At 42.8% G+C, this 25,145-nt stretch overlaps 1 protein-coding gene across 12 annotated transcripts in view; it reads right to left on the reverse strand.

Moving 5' to 3' along the window:
• Positions 1 to 25,145, reverse strand: part of ATP9B (ATPase phospholipid transporting 9B (putative)) — a 225,459-nt gene that overhangs the window by 60,835 nt on the left and 139,479 nt on the right. For all 12 annotated transcript variants that reach the window (XM_082418507.1, XM_082418499.1, XM_082418501.1 and 9 more), the window contains one exon: positions 19,270 to 19,430. In XM_082418507.1, the coding sequence (XP_082274633.1) occupies positions 19,270 to 19,430 (161 nt within the window). The remainder of the gene's footprint in view (positions 1 to 19,269; positions 19,431 to 25,145) is intronic.

Here is a 25,145-nt window from a genome sequence, read left to right on the forward strand (position 1 = left end):
TGCCCCGTGCAGGGTCCGCTGCCCTCTGGCCTCAGCACCCCTGGCACAAGCGTTCTGCGGAGCGCGTGGAGCCATCCAGCCCGCGAGCGGCGTTCCCCGCCAGCCCGCATCCAGAGTCGTGCCGCATACGTCAGTCCCCCGCGCGTCTCCCCACCGCCCCCCCGTCACCTTAGACGTCTACGTGTTACTCTTAGACCCAACTTTTCCCCGTGATTCTTTCTCCAAAGCCCAAATTCCACATACACAAACTCCCCACATCTGAAACCTGTCCCCGGACACCCTCGCGATACCGCCATCTCCCACGGGGGGCAGACGTTGTTCTGTGGACAGTCCATCAGGGGCCCGTGTGGGGCTCCAGACTGCTCACCCTTATTCTGCTTCCTACCAGCAAGGGCCTGAATAAAAGCCCTCTTTCCTTTGATGCCTCTACCACACACCATCATCTTCGTGGATAACCACAAAGGTATTCTAAATACAAGTTCAGAATATTTAGGATATTAGAGAACTGTGAAACAAAACAAAAGAGCTTGAGAACAGCAAACATTAGTGAGGATGTGGGGAAACAAGTATTTTAATGAACTGCAAGTAGAAGTGTCATCAATGGAGCCACTTAGAGAGGACCTGGCAGCACGCAGTGAAACGAAGACTGGCCAGAGTGTCACCGGCCGCGCCTCTTCCAGCCATCGGCCCACCAGGAGAAGCCCCGACGTGCGCCCAGCAGCACGTACTAGGATGCCGTACGTGCGGCACTGATCGTGAAAACATCCAAGCCGCCCAGCAACAGTAGAGTTAAAATTGGGGCAATAGCAAACCAAGGCACAAAGACACTTAATACAATCACATTTATGAATTTTTAAAAAATACACAAAACTTTATAACGTTCACGGGTCCCACCATATGCATCAAGGCCATAGAAACAGGAACAGAAAGGACCCACCCCAATTTCAGGAGAAAAATCACCTCTGGGGAAGGCAGGAGCAGAGAGCGGGAAGGTCCATGACTTTATGACATCTGCCTTCTTAAAAAGAAAAAGGGTCTGAACAAAGACTGAGCATGTTAAATCCATGACAAACACAAGGGCATCTGTCACTAGACTCCGGACCTCTTACTTACCTTAGAAATTTCATCATTTACAACTGTATAATAAGATTGCAACTTAAAACAAATGGTGGTCCATCCTACCTTGGACAGTTTTGTTGCAATCCTGCCTGAAAGCACAGGACTAGAATAGAGTCCTTCCAAGCCTGGAATTCTAAAGAGCCCCCGTAAGGACACGCACTGAGAACGTACCACTGCGGGGAGGGCTGCTTGCTAGCTGCTCCCAGAGCAGCTCTCTCCATATACCAGGTGTGTCAAAAATGTTCAGCTGTGTCTCATTTTTTTTACACAGAATATTTTTATTTACAAGATTTTTATTTCATTTGATTAAAAGAATGCACAAGCGTGAAATGCAAAATATAAGTGTGGCAAAGAGAGTGAAATTTGGCTAACGAAAACCAGAAAATCAAAGATATCCAGGGGTGTGCAGGGAGGCAGGCAGACACCCAGGGGCGTGGAACAATACTGCACTGAGACGACAGGGGCTGGCACGGGGAAACGTGCCACGGCTCAAGCTAACGCTGAGATACCCCCAGGAAGAAGCCAGCACAGAAGCAGCCCACGAACCAGGAAGGGCTCCCAGGGTTTCAGCGAGAAGTAAGAAGAACCACCAACAAATGAGAGGCCCCTTAGCAACGGTGAAAACAGGGCCTAGATTTAGAGGTAAGAAAATTTCATCTGTTCAAGAGGCTAGAATTTGGAGAGCCAGTAAAGAAAGTATCAAATCACAGAAAGGAACCAAACGTCTGGCACAGGGTGTGGGCGTCAGCCAGTAAAGAAAGTATCAAATCACAGAAAGGAACCAAACGTCTGGCACAGGGTGTGGGCGTCAGCCAGTAAAGAAAGTATCAAATCACAGAAAGGAACCAAGCGTCTGGCGCAGGGTGTGGGCGTCACTGTCCCTCAAGGCAGGACGCTCATCGTGCGCAGAGGCCACGTATACGGCAGGTAGGACACGAAACGTGGCTGGGTGAGCGGCGGCCCTTCCGCACGCCTCCGAGGCAGACTGGTGAAGCCCTTCAGTCAGCAAGGAGTCACTCAGCCCCAGACCATCACCAGGGAGAACAAGGACAGAGGAATTGTACCTTGTACATAACCAGCCGGGCCTCGTTCGTCCACATTAACGATCAGACCTAAGACCACTCAGATATGCTTCAAGTTCTACCAGGAAGTCTGCGCCTGACGTAATTCTATCAGGAAAGCAGCCAATAGGACGGACCAACTCCACGTGGTGAAGCTGCTCGTATCCAATCCTGTGACCTGCCTATTAATAAATGCACACTTGGAAAGTGATCTTAAGGAGTCAGTCGGTGAAGAAAGTCTGTAGGTAAGTCAAAGAAATTAAAATAAAATAATCACAATTTATTTGTCCATAACTTTCACATCTTACAAATTATAATACCTGTACTGGTCAGAAAGAAAATCTTTAACTGACAGCGACACAGACCTTGTAAAGCAGCCCCTCGCTACCTCTTGGCTCTTCCTAATCCTGCTAGGAGGGTGAGGACATGGCCTGCGCAAGATGACCTGTGGGGAGAGCACCGCAGTCCCCGGGCCTCCCCTGCCCCAGGGGCACTGGTCCAGGAGGTGCCATCACCTGCACACAGCACCTGGCTTGTGTGAGCCCCAGGGGTCTCCCATCACCTGTGGGGAGGCACCCGGAGGGGTGGCCAGCCAGGAGGAAAGGCTGGCAAAGTACTGGGGAGTGTCCTGCCAACAGGTACTAAGTAGCGGCCGCCCAGGAAGAGTTCAGGGTGTGAGGAAGGTTGGAAGAAGAAAAAGAAGGATTTTACAGGACCTCTCTGGTGGCACAGTGGTTAAGAATCAGCCTGCCAATGCAGGGGACACGGGTTCGAGCCCTGGTCTGGGAAGATCCCACATGTCGCGGAGCAACTAAGCCCGTGCGCCACAACTACTGAGCCTGCGCTCTAGAGCCCGTGAGCCACAACTACTGAGCCCAAAAGCCACAACTATTGAAGCCCACAGGCCTAGAGCCTGTGCTCTGCAACAAGAGAAGCCACTGCAAGGAGAAGCCCGCGCACCACAACTAAGAGTAGCCCCCGCTTGCTGCAACTAGAGAAAGCCCACGCGCGGCAATGAAGACCCAACGCAGCCAAAAATTTAAAAAAATAAATAAAAAATAAAATAAATAATTTTTTTTTTAAAAAAGAAGGATTTTACAGGGACTTATCTGTGATTTGGGTGTGGTCATAAGACAGAGTCCCCAGGAGTCGGGAAATAAAGTGAGAGTCAGAGTCACTTGGTAACACGCAGGCCAGATGGCCAATGAACGAGCAGGAGCCTGGTGGGCACAGAGCAGGGGCAGGGCCTGGGCGGGGCACGTGACCCCTGTGAAGACGGCCCAGCTGGCTCCTTGGAGCAGACGTCTACAATCGGGAAGACAGGGCTCTTCTCTGTGTGCTGTGGTCTCCTTGCAGCTTTTGGTCGAATTACTTTTGAAGACATCAGCCTGCCTCAGGGATCTCAAAGCAAGTGGGTTCCTATCTGCAGCCGGCCAGGCCTTTCTCAAGAGCCTGCAGTCTGCACTGGGCATGGGGCTGAGCAGAAACCAAAGGAGCATCTCTCAGGTTCCTCCAGGTCGTGCTCCTGAGATCCTGGGCCAGAGAGGGTTTACTAACACAACCACTGTTGTACAGAATTGTAAGAATATAATACTTCATGAAATACTGCATCACAAATCAATACCACTGGAACAGTTTAGGTTGACTACAAACCTAAATCCCCTCAAAGAATGTACAAAGCAGTAGTTACTAGTGAAAAAGGGAATGGAGATAACCTTCACGTTCAGAAAAATAAAGCAGAACTACTGCAGAACGCAAGTTCATGGTTTACAAGTGAAAAACTATTAAGGAAAAATACCTTCAACTAGGACAATAATACCATATAGGTAGGAAGTAAAGCTTGTTTACTCTGATTCACACTGTACATCTTGATCAAATGTTAGTACAATAATTTGCTTTTTAATGCAAAAAATTTCTAGAAGCTCAAACTTCAAACACCAAGTTGACAGAGTAATTATCACCATATTTAACTTACTTCTTAGTAATGTTCTAATTTTATGGAATTTTAAAACCCAGACCTCTATTCGACTAGTACTTTATAGTAACATGATTTGTGAACAAAAAATTATGTTAAGCCTACCATTTTGAGTATTACAGTAATAGATTATAAGGTAATAGACACCATATATATATTTAAGCTAAATTATGTTGCTAATTTAGCAACTGTGAAATTATCTAGAGACCTATTCCAAATAAGTGCAAAAGTCACTGCAATCGTAGATGGTCAGCTGACCGAGAGGCAGTTGTGACCTTTACTGTTATAAAGAAGAAGAATGAAGTAAACCACCTTCATGGCCAGGATGTTCAGGGCTGTCACCGAGGGGAGCATGTATGAACCTGCTTTACACTACAGGAAGAAAGCACAAGGTTAATTTTAGAACATAAGATCATCTTAATGGTGGCACCTTCTTTTCCAAATAGTCTCATCTTACAGCTACAAAAGTGTCTGAGGAGGTAACCTGGACCCTGAATAAGTGAGGTGTACTTTGCTAAAACGTGCAACGCGACCCCATTGGCGCCCCATGAGGCCTGCTACATTTCAACTTAATTTGTTACAATTAAACCGCAGCATTTATCAGAACCTGGTGAAACAGCCCCAGCTCACAACCAGGCTCCGCTGGGAGTGAATCTACCTGAAATAATTCACACCCATTCCTCTGAAGTGAGACTTATTTTTAGATCCTAATCTGAGCAAAAGAAAAGTCATTTAAATGACAAGTTTTATCTAACGTAATCAAAACCTCTTCCTGTAACTTGTCATTTAAAGGAAAAAGCACAGATGCTATTTTATCTGAATTTTCCCCCCAAATTTTTCGTTGTGTGATTCTTTAAAATTTTCATGAAGCACCGCGGATGGCAAGGGATGGTTCCAAAATGTTTTCACTAGGTGAATTCACCCATGGCCACGCACCGGGAAGGTAATATTCTGTTACTGGTTTGAACCTTTCTCCCGGGCTTCAGACTGTATATTCTATTGCCTACAGGGTATATGACCTTAGATTTATCACAAATACCTTTAAATGAATATATACACGATGGAGGCTAGTTTTCCCACTTCCTCCCTGTCCTGTGCCAAACAAAATAAGAACAAATTTATTCTTGCTCAAGGAGGAGGAGATGCTTCTCCCACCAATGAATGGTGTGATCTACCCATCACCCAAGCCAGAAATTGGAAGTGATTCTAGGTTCCTTTTTCCTGATAGTCAACTCCTGTCCAATCAACCCCCTGAATTCCCCTGAAGCTGCTCCATTGGGGGGAAGCATGGGTTAATGGAATTTTACAGGAATGACGTTACATATGACTTGTATGGATTCCTAATTCCCAAATGTACTAGTTCCGTGATCTGGGCTGATGACAGACTTGACCCTTCTGAGCCTTGGTAACAGCACCTGGAAAATGCCACGTGTCAGCAACAGCGCATCAAAGCGGGTGACTGAGAGTCATGCTGGTGGAGCAGATGATCACTGGCCCTGAACAGCCAGAGAAGGTTTCATGGAAAAGGCAGAGCTGAAATGGAAAGCATGGGGGTGGGCAGCACGTGGGTGCCACCTAGGAAGGCAGGCGGTCAGCCAGGCTCCGGGGCTCAGAAGTCATGGACATTCCATCACTGGCAGATCGGATATTCCCCCCAATAGGCTAACTGCCCCTGTGATTTGTATCCACTGCAACACACAAGAGGATAAACAAAATGTAGTCTTGGGTCCCAAGGAACAGAAAATCTAGTTAAGTATGAAAGGTAGCTGAAATTGGTAGAAGCAAAATTCTAAATCACATTATCAAGTTCTGGAGTGGGCGTGGATGGACTGGGGATTTGAAATAAAATAGTGTTTCAAAAAATAAATTGAGCCTCAGTGTCCAAGGTGGACAGAACGAAAGAAAGCCTGGAGGCCAGAAGGCGAGTAAGGAGGTGGCACAGGCCGTGGGCTTGGTAAGCACGGGTCCCGCGGTTCTGAGAGTGCGTCTCCCACGTCAGGAGGACGGGCACAAACCCAGAAGGTTCTTCAGGGAGAATCAGCCCATCTTCTCAGGTCCCACAACAACCAAATACTGATCAGAGGGTCAAATCCTGGGGTGAATGGAGACAGGGGAATTCAGGATTCTCCCAGCATTCACTGTGGTTTCAGGCCGCACGTGGGGAGGCCTTGCAGGGCTGTATGTGCACGCGTGTGCATGTAAAACATCTGTGTAGCAACAGTACAAATACACACAGCAGAAGTGAGGCCAAATAGTCTGTGTCAATTATGTGAAAGGGTAAATATTCCTATTAAAAATAGCACGTCTCTCAGTTTCTAAACAAATAAATCAATACACTAATTACAAGCAATTTAACAGATACACCTTAAAATGTCTCCAAAAGTAAAGTCAAAGGATGAAGGAATAGCGAAAGGAAACAGGGCAAACACCCCAGATCCAGCAGAATCTTAATAACGAAGCTGACGGAGGGAAAGCCTGGGGCAGAAAGTCAGGAGCCTCCCCGGGCTGCAGAAGCTCAGCTCAGCTCGGCTCTCGTCCCGAAGGGACCACTGCCCACAGCGAACCCACGCAGCGCGGCCGGGGGGCTGGCAGGAGGCGGCCCCGCGCTCTCAGAGCCTGCCCTGCCCGGCCAGTGGGCACGGCCACCCCCGTGCTGGGCCTGGACAGTCCACACTGCATGAGGGCAAGCAGTGGCACCGGAAGGCTGGTGCCCTCCCGGGAGTTTTCCTCAACGGGTTGGAGAGAAGTACTCGCTTTTCAAGAGTTTAATTAAGCAAGCAGAACGTGAGCCCGAGGCCTCCAACGCCATCTGTGCAGCCAGTTGAGGAGGGCGCGCGGCCAGAGGGAAGCAGAGTCCACAGGCACGGGAAGAGCCCGAGGGCACGCCCGGCTCCCTGTTCCAGCCGCACCCAGACAGCGGAGGCCCGTCCTTCCCCAGGGGCTGTTCAGCACGGCGGTAATCCCCCTTTGCCTTACACTCACATCATCTAAAAACTGCATCCGTAGCTCTTTCATGAAGAAACACCATAGTCTAGTTAAAAGGCAAATGAGGTAGTAAATGTATTTGATAAGATGAAAGAGGTACTCAGCGTTCTATTAAAAGCCAACACAAATTGATACAAGAAGCTGAATGTAAGAAGAGCCAGAAGGACAAAGGCACAAAGAGCAAAGTCATGCTCTTGGCGCACTGTTTTATACACAACTTCGGCCCATGGAGAAACAGATGAGAAAACTTGAGGCGCAGAGGCTGGGAGACCTGCCCGCGGCCACAGCTGTCATGGCATCAACACAAGAAAGCAGACTCACACCCCCTGATTCAAGAGCCTGAAGTCTGCCTCTAAGACAGATACTCACTCTCATAGATCAAGGGTGCTTTTTAATAACTTCTAATTTTGAAACAGTTTAGACTCACAAGAAGTGGCAAACAAGACAGAGAGTCCCGTGTGCCCTTCACTTGCTTCCGCTGAAGGTAACATGTTGCACGACCACTGCACGCTATCCCCACACAGACCTGCTGCGACAGTGCGGCTAACTCAAATGCAGACTTGATCCAGGCTCTGCACTCTCTGCTCTGGGTCCCACAGAGAGGTTCCCATCACCAGCCTGTCCATCCGTCTCCCACAGGACACAGGCGTTTCCATCATGGCAAGGACCCTCCTCCCCCTCCCCCTCAAGAGTCACACCTGTCCCAGCCCTACCCGCGGCAACCAGGGATTTATTCTCCACCATTACACTTTTGTAACTTCAAGAATGTTATGTCCAAGTTATTGTATGGATCAACAGTTTATTCCTTTTTATTGATGGATAGTATTCATTGTATAGATATACTGTAGTTTGTTTATCCAAGTGATGTTTTTTTAAAAGCCTTCATTTCCCAGGTTCTCTATGATATAGTTGTATTTTGTTGTTAAAAGAAAGCTTGGTGCATTCTCAAGGATAAGGTTTATCATATTTGAGACCTCAAAATTTTAGGTTGGAAAGTACTGCCATGGAAGTTAATCAAATTTGTATAACTTCCTTTACACAAAAATTACAGGGAATTCCCGAGTGGTCCAGTGGTTAGGGCTTGGCGCTTTCACTGCTGTGGCCTGGGTTCAATCCCTGGGTGGGGAACTAAGATCCCACAAGCTGCACAGCACGGTCAAAAAAAAAGAAAAAAAGAAAAATTGCAAAAAAGTTCTGTGATCTAGGGTAATGGGAGGTATTTTATTTGAACCAATGTTCCCACTGAATTGTTTTCAATGTTCCCACTGAAAACAATAAGAAATACTGTATAATTTTTTTTTTTTTAATTCTTAAAAGAAATAAAGAACTGAGTAGATAGTGAGAAATTTCTGGACTAAATCCAAATCAGCTACCAGAGAGGTCAGGGACCATACGATCTCCTTTGCCCTGAGAGCACACGCCCTCCCCAAGAGTTTGGACTTTCCCTTCCATAGTCCACCTGTGCAAGGAGCAAAAGTAAAGACCAGGAACATCGAAAGGTGGAGGTCCAACAAGAGGGCCTCCTTCCCATGACGGGCAGGGCCGTGAAGGGCTAACTCTCAAACTTAGGGAGAACCTGAACCACGGCACCTACACGTGGAGATGGAGCCAGGCTCACATTTCCTGAATAATTCAGTAACTGTGAACCTTGAACTTGGATGAAGATGTTCCAAGACAGGCAGTACACAGTTTAGAAGCAGGGTATTTGTCTTGGAAAAACATATTTTCATCTTTTATTTCAAATGATTCCTATAGTTAGCCTTTTAAATATAATTGCAAAGAAACAAACAAAACCCAAATAAACCACAGCACAACACAACAGCAAACACCACACAGTACACAGTCAAACAACATACCATGAACAGAGCCACAAGGAAAAAATACAAGAGAACAAAACTGCGAAAGGCATCAGATATTACACGTGACAGACACAAACTATAAAACACCTGGATACACAAGAACAATCAGAAGAATATTTGCATGGAATAGGCAAATATAAAAATGAAATAGTCAATGTGATACAGAAATTGAATAAAATTTTTAGAACTAAAAAAATACCAATAACTGAAAGTAAGAAACTGATTGGTTTAATAGCTGATTAGACACAGCCAAAGATGAAATTAGTGACTTGGAAGACAGGGCACTAGGAATATTATTTATTAATAGAATAAAGCACAGAGACAAAAAGGTGGGAAATACAAAAGTAAAAACAGGAGAAACAAAGGATACAGTGTGGATATCTAACCAACCTTGAAAGAGAGGTGACAAAATAGGGCAAAGGCAGTATTTAAAAAGACAAACTAAGAATTTTCTTGGATGAATGAAAGAAACCTATCTACAGATTCAAGAATAAACATTCATCTAGACATTATATCAGAGAGCAGGACATCAACAACAGAGAGAAAATCTGAAAGAGGCTGGAAGGGTCACAGGGGAGTAAGACTTAAATGACAGCTAATAGACAGCAGCCATGGAAGCCAAAAGAGAGTAAAATAATCATGACAACTTAGAAATCTATGCACAGGTGAAACTATTTTTCAAGAAGAAAAGCCAAGCAAAAATCTAGAGAGTTCCCAACAAAGACCAGCACTAAACAAAAACTAAAAAAATAAATTTCTGACAGAAGGAAAATTATTCTACATGGAAGGTGTGAAATGCAAGAAGAAGAACAAAACATGGATAAACCAAAATTAAGAGGGAATCTGTAGGGACTTCCCTGGCGGTCCAGTGGTTAAGACTCTGTGCTCCCAATGCAGGGGGTCCGGGTTCGGTACCTGGTCGGGGAACCGGATCCCGCATACATGCCGCAACTGGGAGTTCACATGCCGCAGCTGGGTGTCTGCATGCTGCAACTAAGAAGTCTGCATGTCGCAACTAAAGATCTCTCATGCCGCAACAAAGATCCTGAGTGCCACAACTAAGACCCAGCACAACCAAAATAAATAAATAAATAAATAAATAAATAAATATTTTTTTAAAAAGAGGGAATGTGTAAAACAGTAATATCTTGGAGTTTAAGAATAACTACAGTTAGAATAAATGACAAAAATGGATTAGGTCAGAAGGGGTAAATGGAGTTAAACACTTCTAAGGTGACATGCAAAGGAAATGATTACCTTTAGACTGAGAAATTAAGAATGTTTTTAGGGCTTCCCTGGTGGCGCAGTGGTTGAGAATCTGCCTGCCAATGCAGGAGACACGGGTTCGAGCCCTGGTCTGGGAAGATCCCACATGCCGCGGAGCAACTAGGCCCGTGAGCCACAACTACTGAGCCTGCGCGTCTGGAGCCCGTGCTCTGCAACAAGAGAGGCCGCAATAGCGAGAGGCCCGCGCACCGCGATGAAGAGTGGCCGCCGCTTGCTGCAACTAGAGAAAGCCCTCGCACAGAAACGAAGACCCAACACAGCCAAAAATAAATAAATAAATAAATAAATTAAAAAAAAAAAAAAAGATGGGTTGAGATAATTAATACTAAAAAAAAAAAAAAAGAATGTTTTTAATTTCTAGGATAAATACAAAAAGAACAGAAACTGCTTATAAAACTTACAAACTACTAGAAAAAAGTGGAATTATAAAAAATAATTTAAAAAATGGTAAGAAAGGAGAAAAAATATAGAATAGTTAAGTCACATTAAAAGCACAATATAAAATGATAGATTTAAACTAAAAATATAACAGTATTACAATAATTGTGTATGCACTAAATAGTCAAAAATTATGGGAGTAGATAAAAATTAAACTTTATGCTATTTACAAGAGACACATATAAATATAATTACACAGAAAAGTTGAAAGTACAAAGATGGAAGAAGACATGCCAAACAAATTAAAACCAGTTGGCATTACTATATTAACATAAAACAAAGTAGAATTTAATGCAAAAAGCTTTAGCGGAGATAAAGAAAGTCACTTTGTAATGAGAAAATGCCTAATTCAGCAGAAATATATAGCAATTTAAATTTGTATACAAGAGGGAGGGGATATGGGGATATATGTATACATATAGCTGATTCACTTTGCTATACAGCAGAAACTAACACAACACTGTAAAGCAACTATACTCCAATAAAGATGTTAAAAAAAAAATTTTGGTATTTACAAAAAAAATTTGTAAATACCAAAACCAGACAGAATTCCAAGGAAAAATAGATGAATTCACAATACTGATCAGAGATTTTAACACAACCCTCAGTAACTGTTAGAAAAGGTACAGAACAAAATCAAGCAGGGGTACAGAGAAACTGAAAAACAAGATGAACAATCGTGACCTAATGGACATATGAAACACTGCAGCCAACAATTCAGATTCTATGTTCTTTTCAAGCACACAGCGAATGTTTACAAAAACCAACTAAATATCAGGTCCTATAACTAGTCTCAACATATTTCATAGATCTGAAATAATGAATGCTATGTTTTCTGACAACAATGCAATTAAGTCAAATATGAACAAAGACATACTTAGAAAAGTCAAATATGGTTGTAAACTAAGAAATAACTTTGTAATAACTATGGGTCAAAGAAGAAATCACAGTGGACATTTTAAAATATTCTGTAGTTGACAGTAACAAAAACACTATACATATGAAAACTTTTAGGATGCAGGCAAAGTAGTACTTACAGAGAAATTTATAGCCTCAACTGCATATATTCAAAAAGGGGAAAAAACGTGAAAACTAGTGAATTAAGCATCTATCTGAAGAAGTAAGAATAATACAAACCAAAGAAGGTAAGAGGAAAGAAATAAGGTAAGGTAACATTAATAAAACAGAAAAATACTATATAGCATAGAAAATCAATAAACTCAACCTTAAGACTGCTAAGGTTGACAAACCACTGGAAGACTAATCAAGAAAAAAAAGAGAAAGGGCAGAAATAAGTATCAAGAATGAAGAAGATCAGGGCTTCCCTGGTGGTGCAGTGGTTGAGAGTCTGCCTGCTAATGCAGGGGACACGGGTTCGAGCCCTGGTATGGGAAGATCCCACATGCCACGGAGCAACTAGGCCCGTGAGCCACAACTACTGAGCCTGCGCTCCACAACAAGAGAGGCCGTGACAGTGAGAGGCCCACGCACTGCGATGAAGAGTGGCCCCCGCTTGCCGCAACTAGAGAAAGCCCTAGCACAGAAACGAAGACCCAACATAGCAATCAATCAATCAATCAATAAATCTTAAAAAAAAATGAAGAAGATCAATATCACAGATCCTACATATAAGAAGAGATAACAAGAAAACACTATTAACAAAATTTAATTTAAAAAATTTGAGGGCTTCCCTGGTGGCACAGTGGTTAAGAATCTGCCTGCCAATGCAGCGGTCACGGGTTCGAGCCCTGGTCCTGGAAGATCCCACATACCACGGAGCAACTAAGCCCGTGCCTGCAACTACTGAGCCTGCACTCTACAGCCCACGTGCCACAACTACTGAGCCCACATGCCTCAACTACTGAAGCCCACGCACCTAGAGACCGTGCTCCGCAACAAGAGAAGCCACCACAATGAGAACCCCGTGCACCACAAGGAAGAGTAGCCCCCGCTCGCCACAACTAGAGAAAGCCCACAGCAACGAAGACCCAATGCAGCCAAAAATAAATAAATTAAATAAATAAATTTTTTAAAAAATTTGAGTATTTAGGTACAGTTGACATACTTCTTGAAAAGTGCAAGGGGATATAATGTATAAGTTGTTTCTAGTAATACTGAAATACTATATAGCATACTAAGATCAGACACAAAACTATTATACTAAAGATGGCAAAAATGTAAGCAAATAAGCATTCATTTAAAGCTAACTTCTAATTACAGTTCAGACTCGATTGTTCAAAACACTCTGCTGAGGCTTCATAATCACGAACCTTAGAAACTCAGGAAAGAGGAGATATCGCAGATTAAAATTTTAAGAGTTCTATTTTAACATGCATATTAAATGTATACATATGCAAATTCTATAGCTCAATAAAAGCAGCTGATATTTAGACCAAAAGCAACATTCCTTCTCTAATTCTGTATTACACATATAAGGAAAATGAGAGAGAAACAAATAGAAAACAGCTCAACTTAGTTCAAATATATATTGACCCAAGTAGATGTTGTCTTAAAACCAGTCAACAATCTGGTTTTAAGATGTTACTTAACATACTAAAAGTTACTTAACATACTAAAAGTTATAATTACAGATGAAATGGAAGCGATTTAGGTATCAAGCCTCTTTTGTAGTGTACTTTCATGATAACATAACAAATATCACACTGAACAAGACAGAAGAATTGCCTGGTATTTTTCTATTTATAGCCTTAATTTTATAGCCGTAACTTTTCCAAAACTGACTCAATTTTCTCAAGAGGAAATTAAAAGCCTGAAAGCAGCTTTTCTAACTCTTTAAAGTTAACTATTTAAACTATAACTATTTAAGAAATATATTTAAACTAGTAAAGAAATCAACTCTGTCAAACATCTTTCCACAACAAAAAGTTCAGGCTGGCATGGCCTCCTTGATGTAAATATGTCCAAGGAATAAATAATTACAATTTTAAACAAAAATATTTTAGAGAAGACTCATCAATATATTTTATGAGAAGAGCATAATCTTGATACTAAACACCAAAAGAATGATGTGAGAAGGAAAGTTATAAGTCAATCTCACTCATGTAAACCAATGCAAAAATTTCACAAAAATTACAAGCAAATGGAACCTACTAATACGTGAAGGCGTACTCTACCATGACCAACTTGTGTTCTTTCCCCCAAAGAATACAAGGTAGGTATAGCATTAGAGAGTCAATCAGTTTAATTGAGCATATTAATATATTAAAGAAGAAAAATTTAAGATGAAAAATCATCTCAATGGATTTAGGAGAAGTATTTTTTAAATGATATGAATGATTTAAAAACAACATTTAGCAAATAGAGGTAGAAAAAACTTCTATTATATATTATAGAAAAGGGGTTCTGTAAAAACTTGTAGCATGCTTACTGATGAAATGTTGAAAGTTTTGCCTTTCACATTGGAAACAAGAGAAGAATGGCCGTTATCATTACTTCTACTTAAGGTTACACTATAAATCATTACTATGGTGAGAAGGGAAAGAAAGAAATGGTGCAAAAAATTGAAAGAAAGAAAGCTGTCATTATCTACTGATTATCTACTGAGTACAGAGAAAATCCAATAGATTCCAGACTAATAATTAAAATCAATAAAGTTTTACCAAAATTGATGGATTCAATCATTTTATAGAAATCCACTTTATTTCTCCATACCAGCAACAAATATATAGGAAACAGTTCTTTCAAAAAACAGTATTTATTAACAGCATTTAAGAATACCAAATATCTGGGGCTTCCCTGGTGGCGCAGTGGTTGGGAATCTGCCTGCCAATGCAGGGGACACGGGTTCGAGCCCTGGTCTGGGAGGATCCCGCGCGCCGCGGAGCAACTGGGCCCGTGAGCCACAATTGCTAAGCCTGCGCGTCTGGAGCCTGTGCTCCGCAACGAGACAGGCCGCGATGACGTGAGGCCCGCGCACCATGATGGAGAGTGGCCCTCACTTGCCGCGACTGGAGAAGGCCCTCGCACAGAAACGAAGACCCAACACAGCCTTAAAAATAAATCAACAAATAAATAAAAATTAAAAAAAAAAAAAAAACCAATTATCTAATAATAGCTCTAACAAAATTTGTGCAAGATTCCTATGGAAATTTTTTTAAATGTTGAGATGTTAAAGAAGACCTAAAATGATTAAGAGATATGCCAGATTCATGGTTTGGAAGATTTAATATTAAATGCAAATGACCAAGGAAAGCAAACATGGAGGAAGGACTTGTTTTTATCAAATACTGACTTATTATAAGGGCTTATGAACTAAGGCACTTTGTTATTTGGTCAGGAAAATACAACCAGACCAGAACAGGGGACCCAAAACAGACCTGTGCATATATGAAAACTTAGTATGTGACGGAGGAGGCTCTAGATCATTGGGGAAAAGAGTGTTTTCTGTAAAGGGTGCTACAACGACCGGTGTGGGAAAAATATGTGAAAATACTACTTCACACCGTTAAAAAAACAATAAACAACAAGAAAAAGAACAAAAACACTTCCAGTGGTAAAAGATAAAACTGATAAACTTTGAGACGTTAACACCGGAGGACAGCTTCACCATCCTGGAGTAGAGGAGGATTTCTTAAACATATAGAGACTGAAAGCCAGCAGCAAAATAGAACTATAAATTTGACTATGTAAAATTAACAATTTTATTTATAATTTCACCACTGGGTGAGTAAAAATTCAAGTTAGAGATTGAGAAGATTATTAGCAAAACCGAGAACTGAAAAAGTACTAACATCCAGAACACATAAGTAACTACAAACTGCCCAGCAAGGCAGATTCCATAAGGTTTCAAGAGCTGAGAATAATTCTCTGTGACTGTATGCTCCACCCTCTGGACTCACAGCTCCACAGCCCTCTGCCTGGCCCATGCCAGCTCTGGCCTCTGAGTTATTCTTCCTTTTCCAAAACGCAGCACGTGTTTACAGCTAGGAGGCTCTATCAGCCCATCTTCAGCCTGCAGAATCTGGGATTCTCACAGGCTTCTTATCTTGTCCTTTCTCTGCCCCTCCCAGTCCGAGCTGGCAGTGTTACTGCTGGTATAACATTCTCAAAGCCTCTGTGGGGCTCTCGGGTGTGTCATGGGGGTCCACACGTCCACACAAAAGGCTCCTCCACAGGTCTCTGCTGGACAACCCCATCTATTCCTCACTTCTGCTGAGATGGCTAAGTGGATCCATGAGTACCACACCTAAACTCTTCAGCAAAAGGCTGTCCAGTCACACCCTTGGACTTCTCTCCTGTGCATGCTTTCCAAACGCTGAATCCTCTAATATTAGCATCTTCTGCAACCTCGATAGGCTGCAAATTTCCCAAGCCATCAATACCTGAATATCATTCCTAGGTCTAAGTAATGTTGAAAGTACTCTTTTCCCCAAGCATGCTTCCTGGAAAATGAGGCCTTACTGAAAATATCTGGTAGGTTAGCTCAAACTTGTAAAATGTCGCAGAAAGGGTACCTGACTTGTAAATAACTTGACAAAAATCTCCTAAGAATCTTCCTTCAACAAAACTTCAGGAAAGTTAATTCCAACTTCGGAAGCGAATTTTCTACCTGGTAGCTAACGTTTTTGACACTCCCTTCTTGGTGTGCTGACCGAGCAGAGCTCTGAGCAGGGCACCAGGCGCTGCCCCGGGCGGTCAGACGGTGGAACGTGCGTGTGGGCATTTCCGTGGCAAGCCTCCTGCACACCCGCTGATCCGGCCGCCCGACCTACAGAAAATGAGAGAAAAATTGCCTCCCAAGCCACACAAGCTCTCATCGACATCAGCGTTTACACAAAGACACCCTATCGGCAAGAGGTTCTCAAGTGTTGCTCGGAAGGAACGCGTCGTCGCCTCATGGAACACCATCGTGCTTGTACTGCCCACGTCCGCCTCACGTGGGTAAACCCTCCCTGACCCAGCACTGGCAAGACGGTTGTTTCTGACCAACTAGACTGTTATGCAGCATTTTAACACATATGCACAAAGAACATAATCATTAGAGACATGTAACTGCAAGTTGCGGACCTGAGGGAATCTGACGTGCCCCGTGAAGTGTTCTGATCGTTTGCTTTGTGCTATGAGTGACACAACGATCTAAGGAACATACGTTCACTTTAGAGTTACAGGAGTTATGTCTTGTACTATTTTCCTTGAAAGACAAAGTAAACTGGATCAGGTGACTCAAACATCTTTAATTCTATAGAGAATTTCTATGAAACAGCTCTTGTTTCTTAAGCTGGCAAAGCCTTTTAAGAGTGTTAGGTCAGACAGATGTAGAGAACAAACGTATGGACACCAAGGGGGGAAGTGACGGGGGGTGGGGATGGTGGTGTGATGAACTGGGCGATTGGGATTGACATGTAGACACTGAGGTGTATAAAGCTGATGACTAATAAGAACCTGCTGTATAAAAAAATAAATAAAATAAAATTCTAAAAAAAGAGTGTTAGGTCAGTAGAAGAAAAAGCACTTTACTTTTCAGGATTGTGTATTTTGCAAAACAAAAAAAAAATTTTAATCTATTCTTTATTAAATGCAAAAGCATATTTAGTAAATACTAAAAGTATTGCTACTCATATTTTAATGGAAACTTTGCAATGGGAAAACAAACTTGGTTGAATCAAATGTAAGCCCTAAGCCCCTAAATCAGTGTCCTCTATACTTTTACTTTTTATGGTTTTCATCCCTTCTGCTAAATCTGTATAATTGCATTCTCAGACTGTGAAAAACAAGGAAAAGTATCATGCTGAAGTAGGCATGAGATATTATGGAGCTAAACAGAGGTACAGTCATAATTCTGTCTAGTAAGTCTCTCCAAGCTTGACCGAACATGTTACCCTAAATATAAAATTGTTGATGGAAAAACTAGAACAAGCCAGATTTGCAGAAAGCCTTGTACCTTTCTCATTTTGTAATCAGACTTTTATTTTTTTTTTTTTGGCCACACCATGCAGCACGTGGGATCTGAGTTCCCTGACCAGGGATCGAACCTGTGCTCCCTGCAGTGGAAGTGCAGAGTATTAACCACTGGACTGCCAGGGAAGTCCCATATAATCAGACTTTTTAAAAGGATATACAATGCATGCACTCCGATGTTCACTGCAGCACTATTTACAATAGCCAGGACATGGAAGCAACCTAAATGTCCATCGACAGATGAATGGATAAAGAAGATGTGGTACACACATACAATGGAATATTATTCAGCCATAAAAAGGAACGGAATAGTGCCATTTGCAGAGATGTGGATGGACCTAGAGACTGGCATACAGAGTGAAGTAAGTCAGAAAGAGAAAAACAAATATTGTATAATATCACTTATATGTGGAATCTAGAAAAATGGTACAGACAAACTTATTTGCAAAGCAGAAATAGAAACACAGACGTAGAGAACAAACTTACGGTTACCAAGGGGGGAAGTGGGGGTGGGATGAACTGGGAGATTGGGAGTGACATATATACACTATTGATACTATGTATAAAACAGATAACTAACCAGAACCTGCTGTATAGCACAGGAAACTCTTAAAAAAAAAAAAAAAAGGATATACAGACTGACATTGTCAGTTTACTAAAGAAAGAAAGAAGTTAAAAGAGAATTAAAAAAAATAGAATAAAGAGAGTTAAATGAAATATTAAAAAAATAAAATTTGAATATTGTTCAATGGTTTCTATCAGTTAAAGATAGAAGTGCCCCAGAAACAAGAAGGAAGAGAGTTCTTACTTGGCCTTTTGCATCATACAACAGAAGTAGTAGTGAAGGGACACCACATAACATTTCAGAACTGATACAAGCAACAGAAACGAAGAAAAACAAGATTAATGAAAGCAAAGGAAAAAACCCTGGGAATTCCCAAGAAAAAAAGATGTGCTTAAGAGCTATGGGAATAGGAGCTGTCTGCTGGCAGCTGCAGAAGGACAGGCAGGAAGGACTGTGTTAACAGCTAAGATGTGCAGTGCTGACCCTGAGACTCAGCCCCAGGAGGCCGGCTGAGCTGGCACTGCGCGGGGCTCGCAGTGGGGTTCCCATGGGGCTGCGGGGTTCACACCAGGGTCAGTGGGCTTCACACCAGGGTCAGTGGAGTTCACACCAGGGGGCAGTGGGCTTCACACCAGCGGGCAGTGGGGTTCACACCAGGGTCAGTGGGCTTCACACCAGGGTCAGTGGGGTTCACATGGGGCTGCAGGGTTCACACCAGGGGGCAATGGGGTTCACACCAGGCAGTGGGGTTCACACCAGGGGCCAGGGCTCAGAGCGGGCAGCAGGGTCCCGAGCTCAGGCCTTCTGGCACTGAGAGCCGCAGCGGCCGAGGGTAACACAGTGGGCCGCGCGTGGCCTTCTTTTCCCAGGAGTTACAGGCTCACGTTCACTTCTCAGGAGTCAGTGCAGGCAGTGAGTGAGAAGTGGCTATGGTTAGGGTCAGTCCTGGTTCTTCCCTCTTTAGTTCTAGGTGGGTCATTTCTTTCACACTGAGAACAGTACATTCAATAACATCATATTCAATGAAACCAGACATCTGTTTTTCTTCATTCTTAAACCCACCTTATGGGAATGATGTAGGAGAAGAGCAGGAGAAAGCGGAAGAGACTGCGGTACCAGGGACCTGAGAATCCCTGCAAGGTCACCATGACAACCGAGAGGGCAACCAATGCCAGAAACAGCGCTTTGGTCAGCTGATTGAGCTCAAGGTCCAGCAAACCAACCTGAAAGGAAATGAAGAGTTAGGACAGAACCACATTCTTAAATTTTCTTTTGTACTAGCCTTTTTTATACTGAAATACAAAAGTGTATTAAGTTTACATTTTCTTCTGAAAACTTCTCCTGATATTCACAGTTCCTCCTGGAAAGCCTTTTAGAGATTTAGGGAGAATTTCTGAAAATGACTCACGGTCCCCAGAGCATTTCCAGAAAGAGTCTACTGACAAAACACGAGTCCTGAGTATCCATCCAACCACAAAAAACTCGGATCCTTTCTCTAGATGATGAGGTTACAACCAGCAACTGAATAAAAGGGGACACGGGATGAGAGCCGCACGGACGGCCTGGCAGCCCGGCCAGTTCTTCCAGGAGCACACGCGCCTTTTCCTCTGCACGTGCCACGTCAGGGAATCACTTAGGATTTTCTTCAGAACAGGACAGTATGTCTGTCATCCCTCTCTGCCAAGAGCCTCCCTGAAAAGAACTTCTCTTAATTAAGAAGAAAAGCAACAGGTGGAGTAGTTAGCCTGCAATGACAACCTGTTAATTTGCAGAAGTCCTGGACTTTAGGTCCTCCCACACAACACTCCAATTCATCCTGTGGGTCATTTACCAGCTGAGCAAAACGTGAGGGAAAACTATGCCAATAAGAATTAGTTCCTTTTTTGTGTGCGTTCTGTGTGGGATCTCGGGGACAGTAAGAACGAGATACCCAAACACCGTCCATTCTACAAGTGAAGAGAACACAGCTCTTCTGAAGCACGCAGCTTCGATTTCAAGCCCCGGCACCTCCACCAAGTCCTGCTCTGTGCTTAGTGTCACTGCTGAAAGACTACCGTGCAATGCGGCATGGGGAGCAGAGAGAGGAGCGGGGAGGGCGGTGCTGGGCTTTAGAGCCACAAAGAGGACAAGTGATGCCGTACAGCAGTTCAGATCCCTCAAGACTCCATGTTTGGGCTAGTTTGAATGCTGGCTCTGCCACCTGGCTGCACAACCTTGGGCAAGCTGAGCATCAGTTTTCCCATCTGTAAAATGGGCTGTAACATGTCTTCCTGACAGGACCTGGGGGGGAAAGAGATGACGCACAGCACAGGGAGTACAGCTTCTGGTATAGAGCAAGCCTACATGCATGCTATGACTATTCTCATTACTATTATCATTGTTATTATTATTAAAAACCTGGATATGAATCTCTGTTTACTAACTGTGTGACCTTGGGGAATGTTCTTACACTCTTTAAGCCTCACTCTCCTCCTCTGTAAACTGGTGTTACCCATCTCCTAACAGAGGTGCCTGGAGCAGCCCAAACAATGTGGCAAAGCTCACTATCACTACTGGTCACCCTCAGGCCAGGGCACAGCAGGTGTTTAACAGAACTGCTTATTCGTAATTTATATGACACTAGCAGAAGACTGAATCCTATCAGGTTATATCCATCTGCCATCTGAGTTTCTCCTGAAACTGGTACAAATTTCTCCTGAATCTGGTACAAACTCTGGAGAAATTTAAAAAGAAAACATGATTACCAAAACTTTGATAAAATAAATGGGATACTATTATTCTCAAATTTAAAATTTTTATAATTACTAACCTACTTAATACCAGTTTATTTTGGAGTGCCTTTTGAATACCATGTCTTTGGCCAATAAAAAGCTAGCCTTTTCCACACTTCACTATTTAGTTTATATCTGGTTTTGATTAGGGTTTGCCACAAAGCCTCATGAGAACGTTAGAACCTGTAGTTACAAAGAAAGCACAAAACTTTGTCAGAAAACCCAGTAAGTGCAGCAGTGAAGAAAATTCATTCATTATACAAGCAAGTTTAAACACCTACTACATTTTTTGCTAAACTCTAAGGTTATGAAAAATGAGTAAACTATGAGATTTTACCCTGCAAGAAACAGCCAATCTAGTAGGACGTATAAGGCGAACACCAGTAATATATCCTGCAAAAGAGAAATCTTCTCTAACCAAGCTTATGGATGAAGTCACTTCTTATAGCTGCCACTCATCAGCACTGCTGTTGGTTGACACCTCATGGCCTTTAGAAGGCTCCAGAAACCATGGGAATGACAACAGGGACCCAGAAGCAACAACGCTGGAAGTCTGTCTAGCGCACTCGCCCTACCTCCACACCAAACCCGACACTGCAGGGTCCGCACAGTGGGCTGGGAGCCACGGGTCCCCACCTGCAAGGGCCCAGGGGGTGGGAGCGGGGCCAGGGACGAGACGGCTCTGCAGAGTCTGCGCCTCCAAGCCCCCGCCCACAGAGGCCCCGCCCCTCCAGGCCCCACCCCCACTAAGTCCCTCCCCTCACCAGGCCCCTCCTCTCCACCGCCCCGCCAAACCACCCCCACAGAGGACCCACCCCTCCAAAGCCCTGCCCTCCTCAGGCCCCGCCCCCTCGCCTGGGACACGTGGTCTCCTCTGGTCGAGTGCTCTTCAGGCTCCGAACCCCAGAGACTTTAGGCAAGTCCTAGAGATGCGTTGTCTCCACGAGCCTGGGCGCAGATGAGACCCTTCCCGGCCGGGCCGGCCGTGTCTGCAGGGCTCTGCGGGAAGTGCCCTGCCGCCCTAGCGGTCACTTCCAGCGCAGTAACCGGGCGAGTGGGCAATGGGGCCAGCCGGTGCGGGCTCGCCACCTCTGGGCCGGGACGAGCAGTGGGAAGGACCGCGCCGACGGTTCTGGAAGCTTCCCCGGTGGAGCGGGGCTGGAGCTCCGTGAGAGCGGCGGCCGGGACCATGGCGCCTGATTTATCAACTCCATTTAAAAACCGGCAGAACCAGGACAAATACCTTGCAATTTCTGCTACTTCAACTACTATATAGTTTATGCTTGAATTATTGAGAAAAATAGGGTTTTGGATTAAAATGAAGAAAAATTAAGCCAGGGAAGTAGAGCATGTTTCAAAGCCCGGGCCCTCTGCGGTGACAAAGACGGCCTAAGTTCCAAGCCTCGCGGAGGGTCAGATGAAGTCATTACTCATTCAGTCAGGGAAAAAAGACTCAATTACCTCAACGTAAAGATGCTATCAATGAATGCAAAGTGCATATTTTACTCTATTCATCCAAATCCCATTAAAAAGTGAAAGGAATGATTTAATCTGGCCTTCCAGAGTTGGCCTTTTTTTGTAATAAAATAAAGAATCACTGTCTTGCAAAATGCATAACCACTGCCTCACACTTTCCCCTGCATCACGGCAGTGAAGGACTGTAAGAGCTGGGACAAAACAGTCAGGAACGAGGACAAAGTTTCCTTTGAAAAAATGACCCATATAGGATGGAAACATTACAAGCAGCCCACTGCACATTGGTATTCAGCTAACTCAAAGTATTAATACCTTTCTAATTGACGAGGACACACGTGGCCAAGTGCCTGACTAGTGACATAACTAAATGTCGTCTTCACCAACCCCTTCTAATTTAAAGGACGAATGAGAGGTTTAGCAGAGAAAACACAGCTTCTCGGGAACGGGCTGTTCCCTGCTTTCTCTCAGGAGCCTTTCCTGAACTATGACTATTCTTCCCGGAACATAATTGCAGCCGGGCTATAGTACACAGTACATAGCACATAGTACATAGTACATAGCACATAGTACACAGTACATAGCACATAGTACACAGTACATAGCACATAGTACATAGTACATAGCATGATCTTTTTTTGGGGGGGGGCGGTCAGTTCTAACAAAGCACAGTGAGAAGAAAAGAGATATTTCAACTATTTTTTTAAAGGTCACTTTCAATTTTATACTCATTTCACTAGAACACCCTTAAAAGTTTCTTCAACTTGTCTAAAATGCAACCTGGACTCAAAAACTATTCAATATGAAAGCTAGTTAACTTTAAAGCTACAGATTCTATAAAGAAGGTGGTAGCTTGAGTTTTGATGTGAAACTCTTCTTTCTTTCAAAAATTTCCTAAAACATCTGAACAGGCCAGATACCTTTTACTATGATTTCAAAACCTTTTTACCCCTAACATATATTACTAATCAGTTGAAGTAATTATGACTGTATAAGAAAAGGTAAGTACACTAAGAAGTAATTTTCAACATTTTTGTAATTTCCTATATTAGTAAAGCAAATTTTCTTCCACTTGTCATAATATTTGTTTGATTTGAAACAACTGTGATAACAAAATTAAATACGCTACTGGAAATTTTAATCTCCAAGGGAAAATCTGTGCATAATGTCTAAGATGCCACAATGGTTCTGGGAAGGGGCTGCTCTGGGATAATGAGCACAATAATTGCCTGTATAATCTAAAACGCTACTAATGGCAACGATCACAAATCCACTTAGCTCCTCTTTAATTTATGTACCAAGTTTTAAACAGCTAATGGTTCTCAGTAAAATAATGGTTTATACCAACAATGAAGGGTAAATACGGTATCCTCCTGCTTAATCAAGAAAAGATCAGTCAGGTTTTTTAAGGCACCCATGGACGAATGAGACCCCACCTTATCTCAGTAACACAATGCCTTTCCAGCCCGTCTCAAAGTCCCCCTAAGTCCCCAAGAAATCAATGTAGAAGTCTCGTGTTATAAAAACTTAGTAGCAGAGAAAACAAAAGGCATAAAAATACGCACCGCCAACTGCTCCTCACGTGATATTACCCCTGGATCAATGTTATGTGAACATCCAAGTACTGTAAGCTTGCTTCTAAAACTCACATTTCCTTATTTGCTACGTGAAAGTATTTTAGTATAGCAAACCATAAGATGCAAAATGTCAAAAAGCCAATTTAAACTCTTGCAGAAAGCTAAATATCATTTTAATTTGTCCTATATTTTCCCTGTAAATACATCTCAATTTGAAAAACAGAAACGCCTCCAATCTACTAGCAAATGCACTCGCGACGACTCTACACAGGCAGAAATACAGCTTCACACGTGAGAGACTACTTAGGGGAAACTATAACATTACTGTTAACGTTGTTTATCTTTTAGCGGCTGAACTATTCTCGGATCAGCGCAGCAGCCCCGCATCATTCAGAATTTGGATTGTGACAACAAAATTGACATAGGGCTACTGCTTTAACCTAGTTGAAATTCCTATAAAAAAACACATTTCTTTTAAATATCTTTGAAACAAATCGGTCCTATATTTTCTACTTTTAGTAGAATCTTAAAAATAAGAAAAAAATAAGTACAGACCTTCAATTCAAATAATTGAAACTCTTACACTAAATCTAACTCCTAAATCTTACAGCAATAATTTTTTCCAGTTTGGAGTTTAAATTAAAAGTATTAGTTTTTTTTTTTTTTTTAAAGTGATGCGATGTAGCCCTTTTTTTCTTATTCTCCAGTTTATTTATTCATTCATCTTTGGATATGAACGCCTCAGTCCTAAGTATCTGTCCTGCACGCAGGCACCGCCCACCCATAGACAACTTGGCTATTATCATTTACTGCCCCAGTGATCTGCGAAATAAGAAGTGCTTCTTTTAGTCGTTCTAGTCTATTGGCTCAATAATCTGTGCTTTAAAAGCTCCCTAAATAAGTATCAGCACGATAATTCTTAATGTTATATCACCTTAATTTTTAAAAGTCAAAATCTATATTTACACAATAAACATTTAAAAGTCTATTCTGAAAGAATATTTCATATTCTACATTTTTACCTGCAAATAAATTTTGCCTGACTATTCTATATTCAGCATTTAAGGTTTCTTCCTTGCTTACCAAATAGTTATCACATAAGATATTTTTTTTTCTT

The sequence above is a fragment of the Balaenoptera physalus genome, assembly GCF_965194825.1.
Source record: "Balaenoptera physalus genome assembly, chromosome: 12".
Taxonomy (NCBI): Eukaryota; Metazoa; Chordata; class Mammalia; order Artiodactyla; family Balaenopteridae; genus Balaenoptera; species Balaenoptera physalus.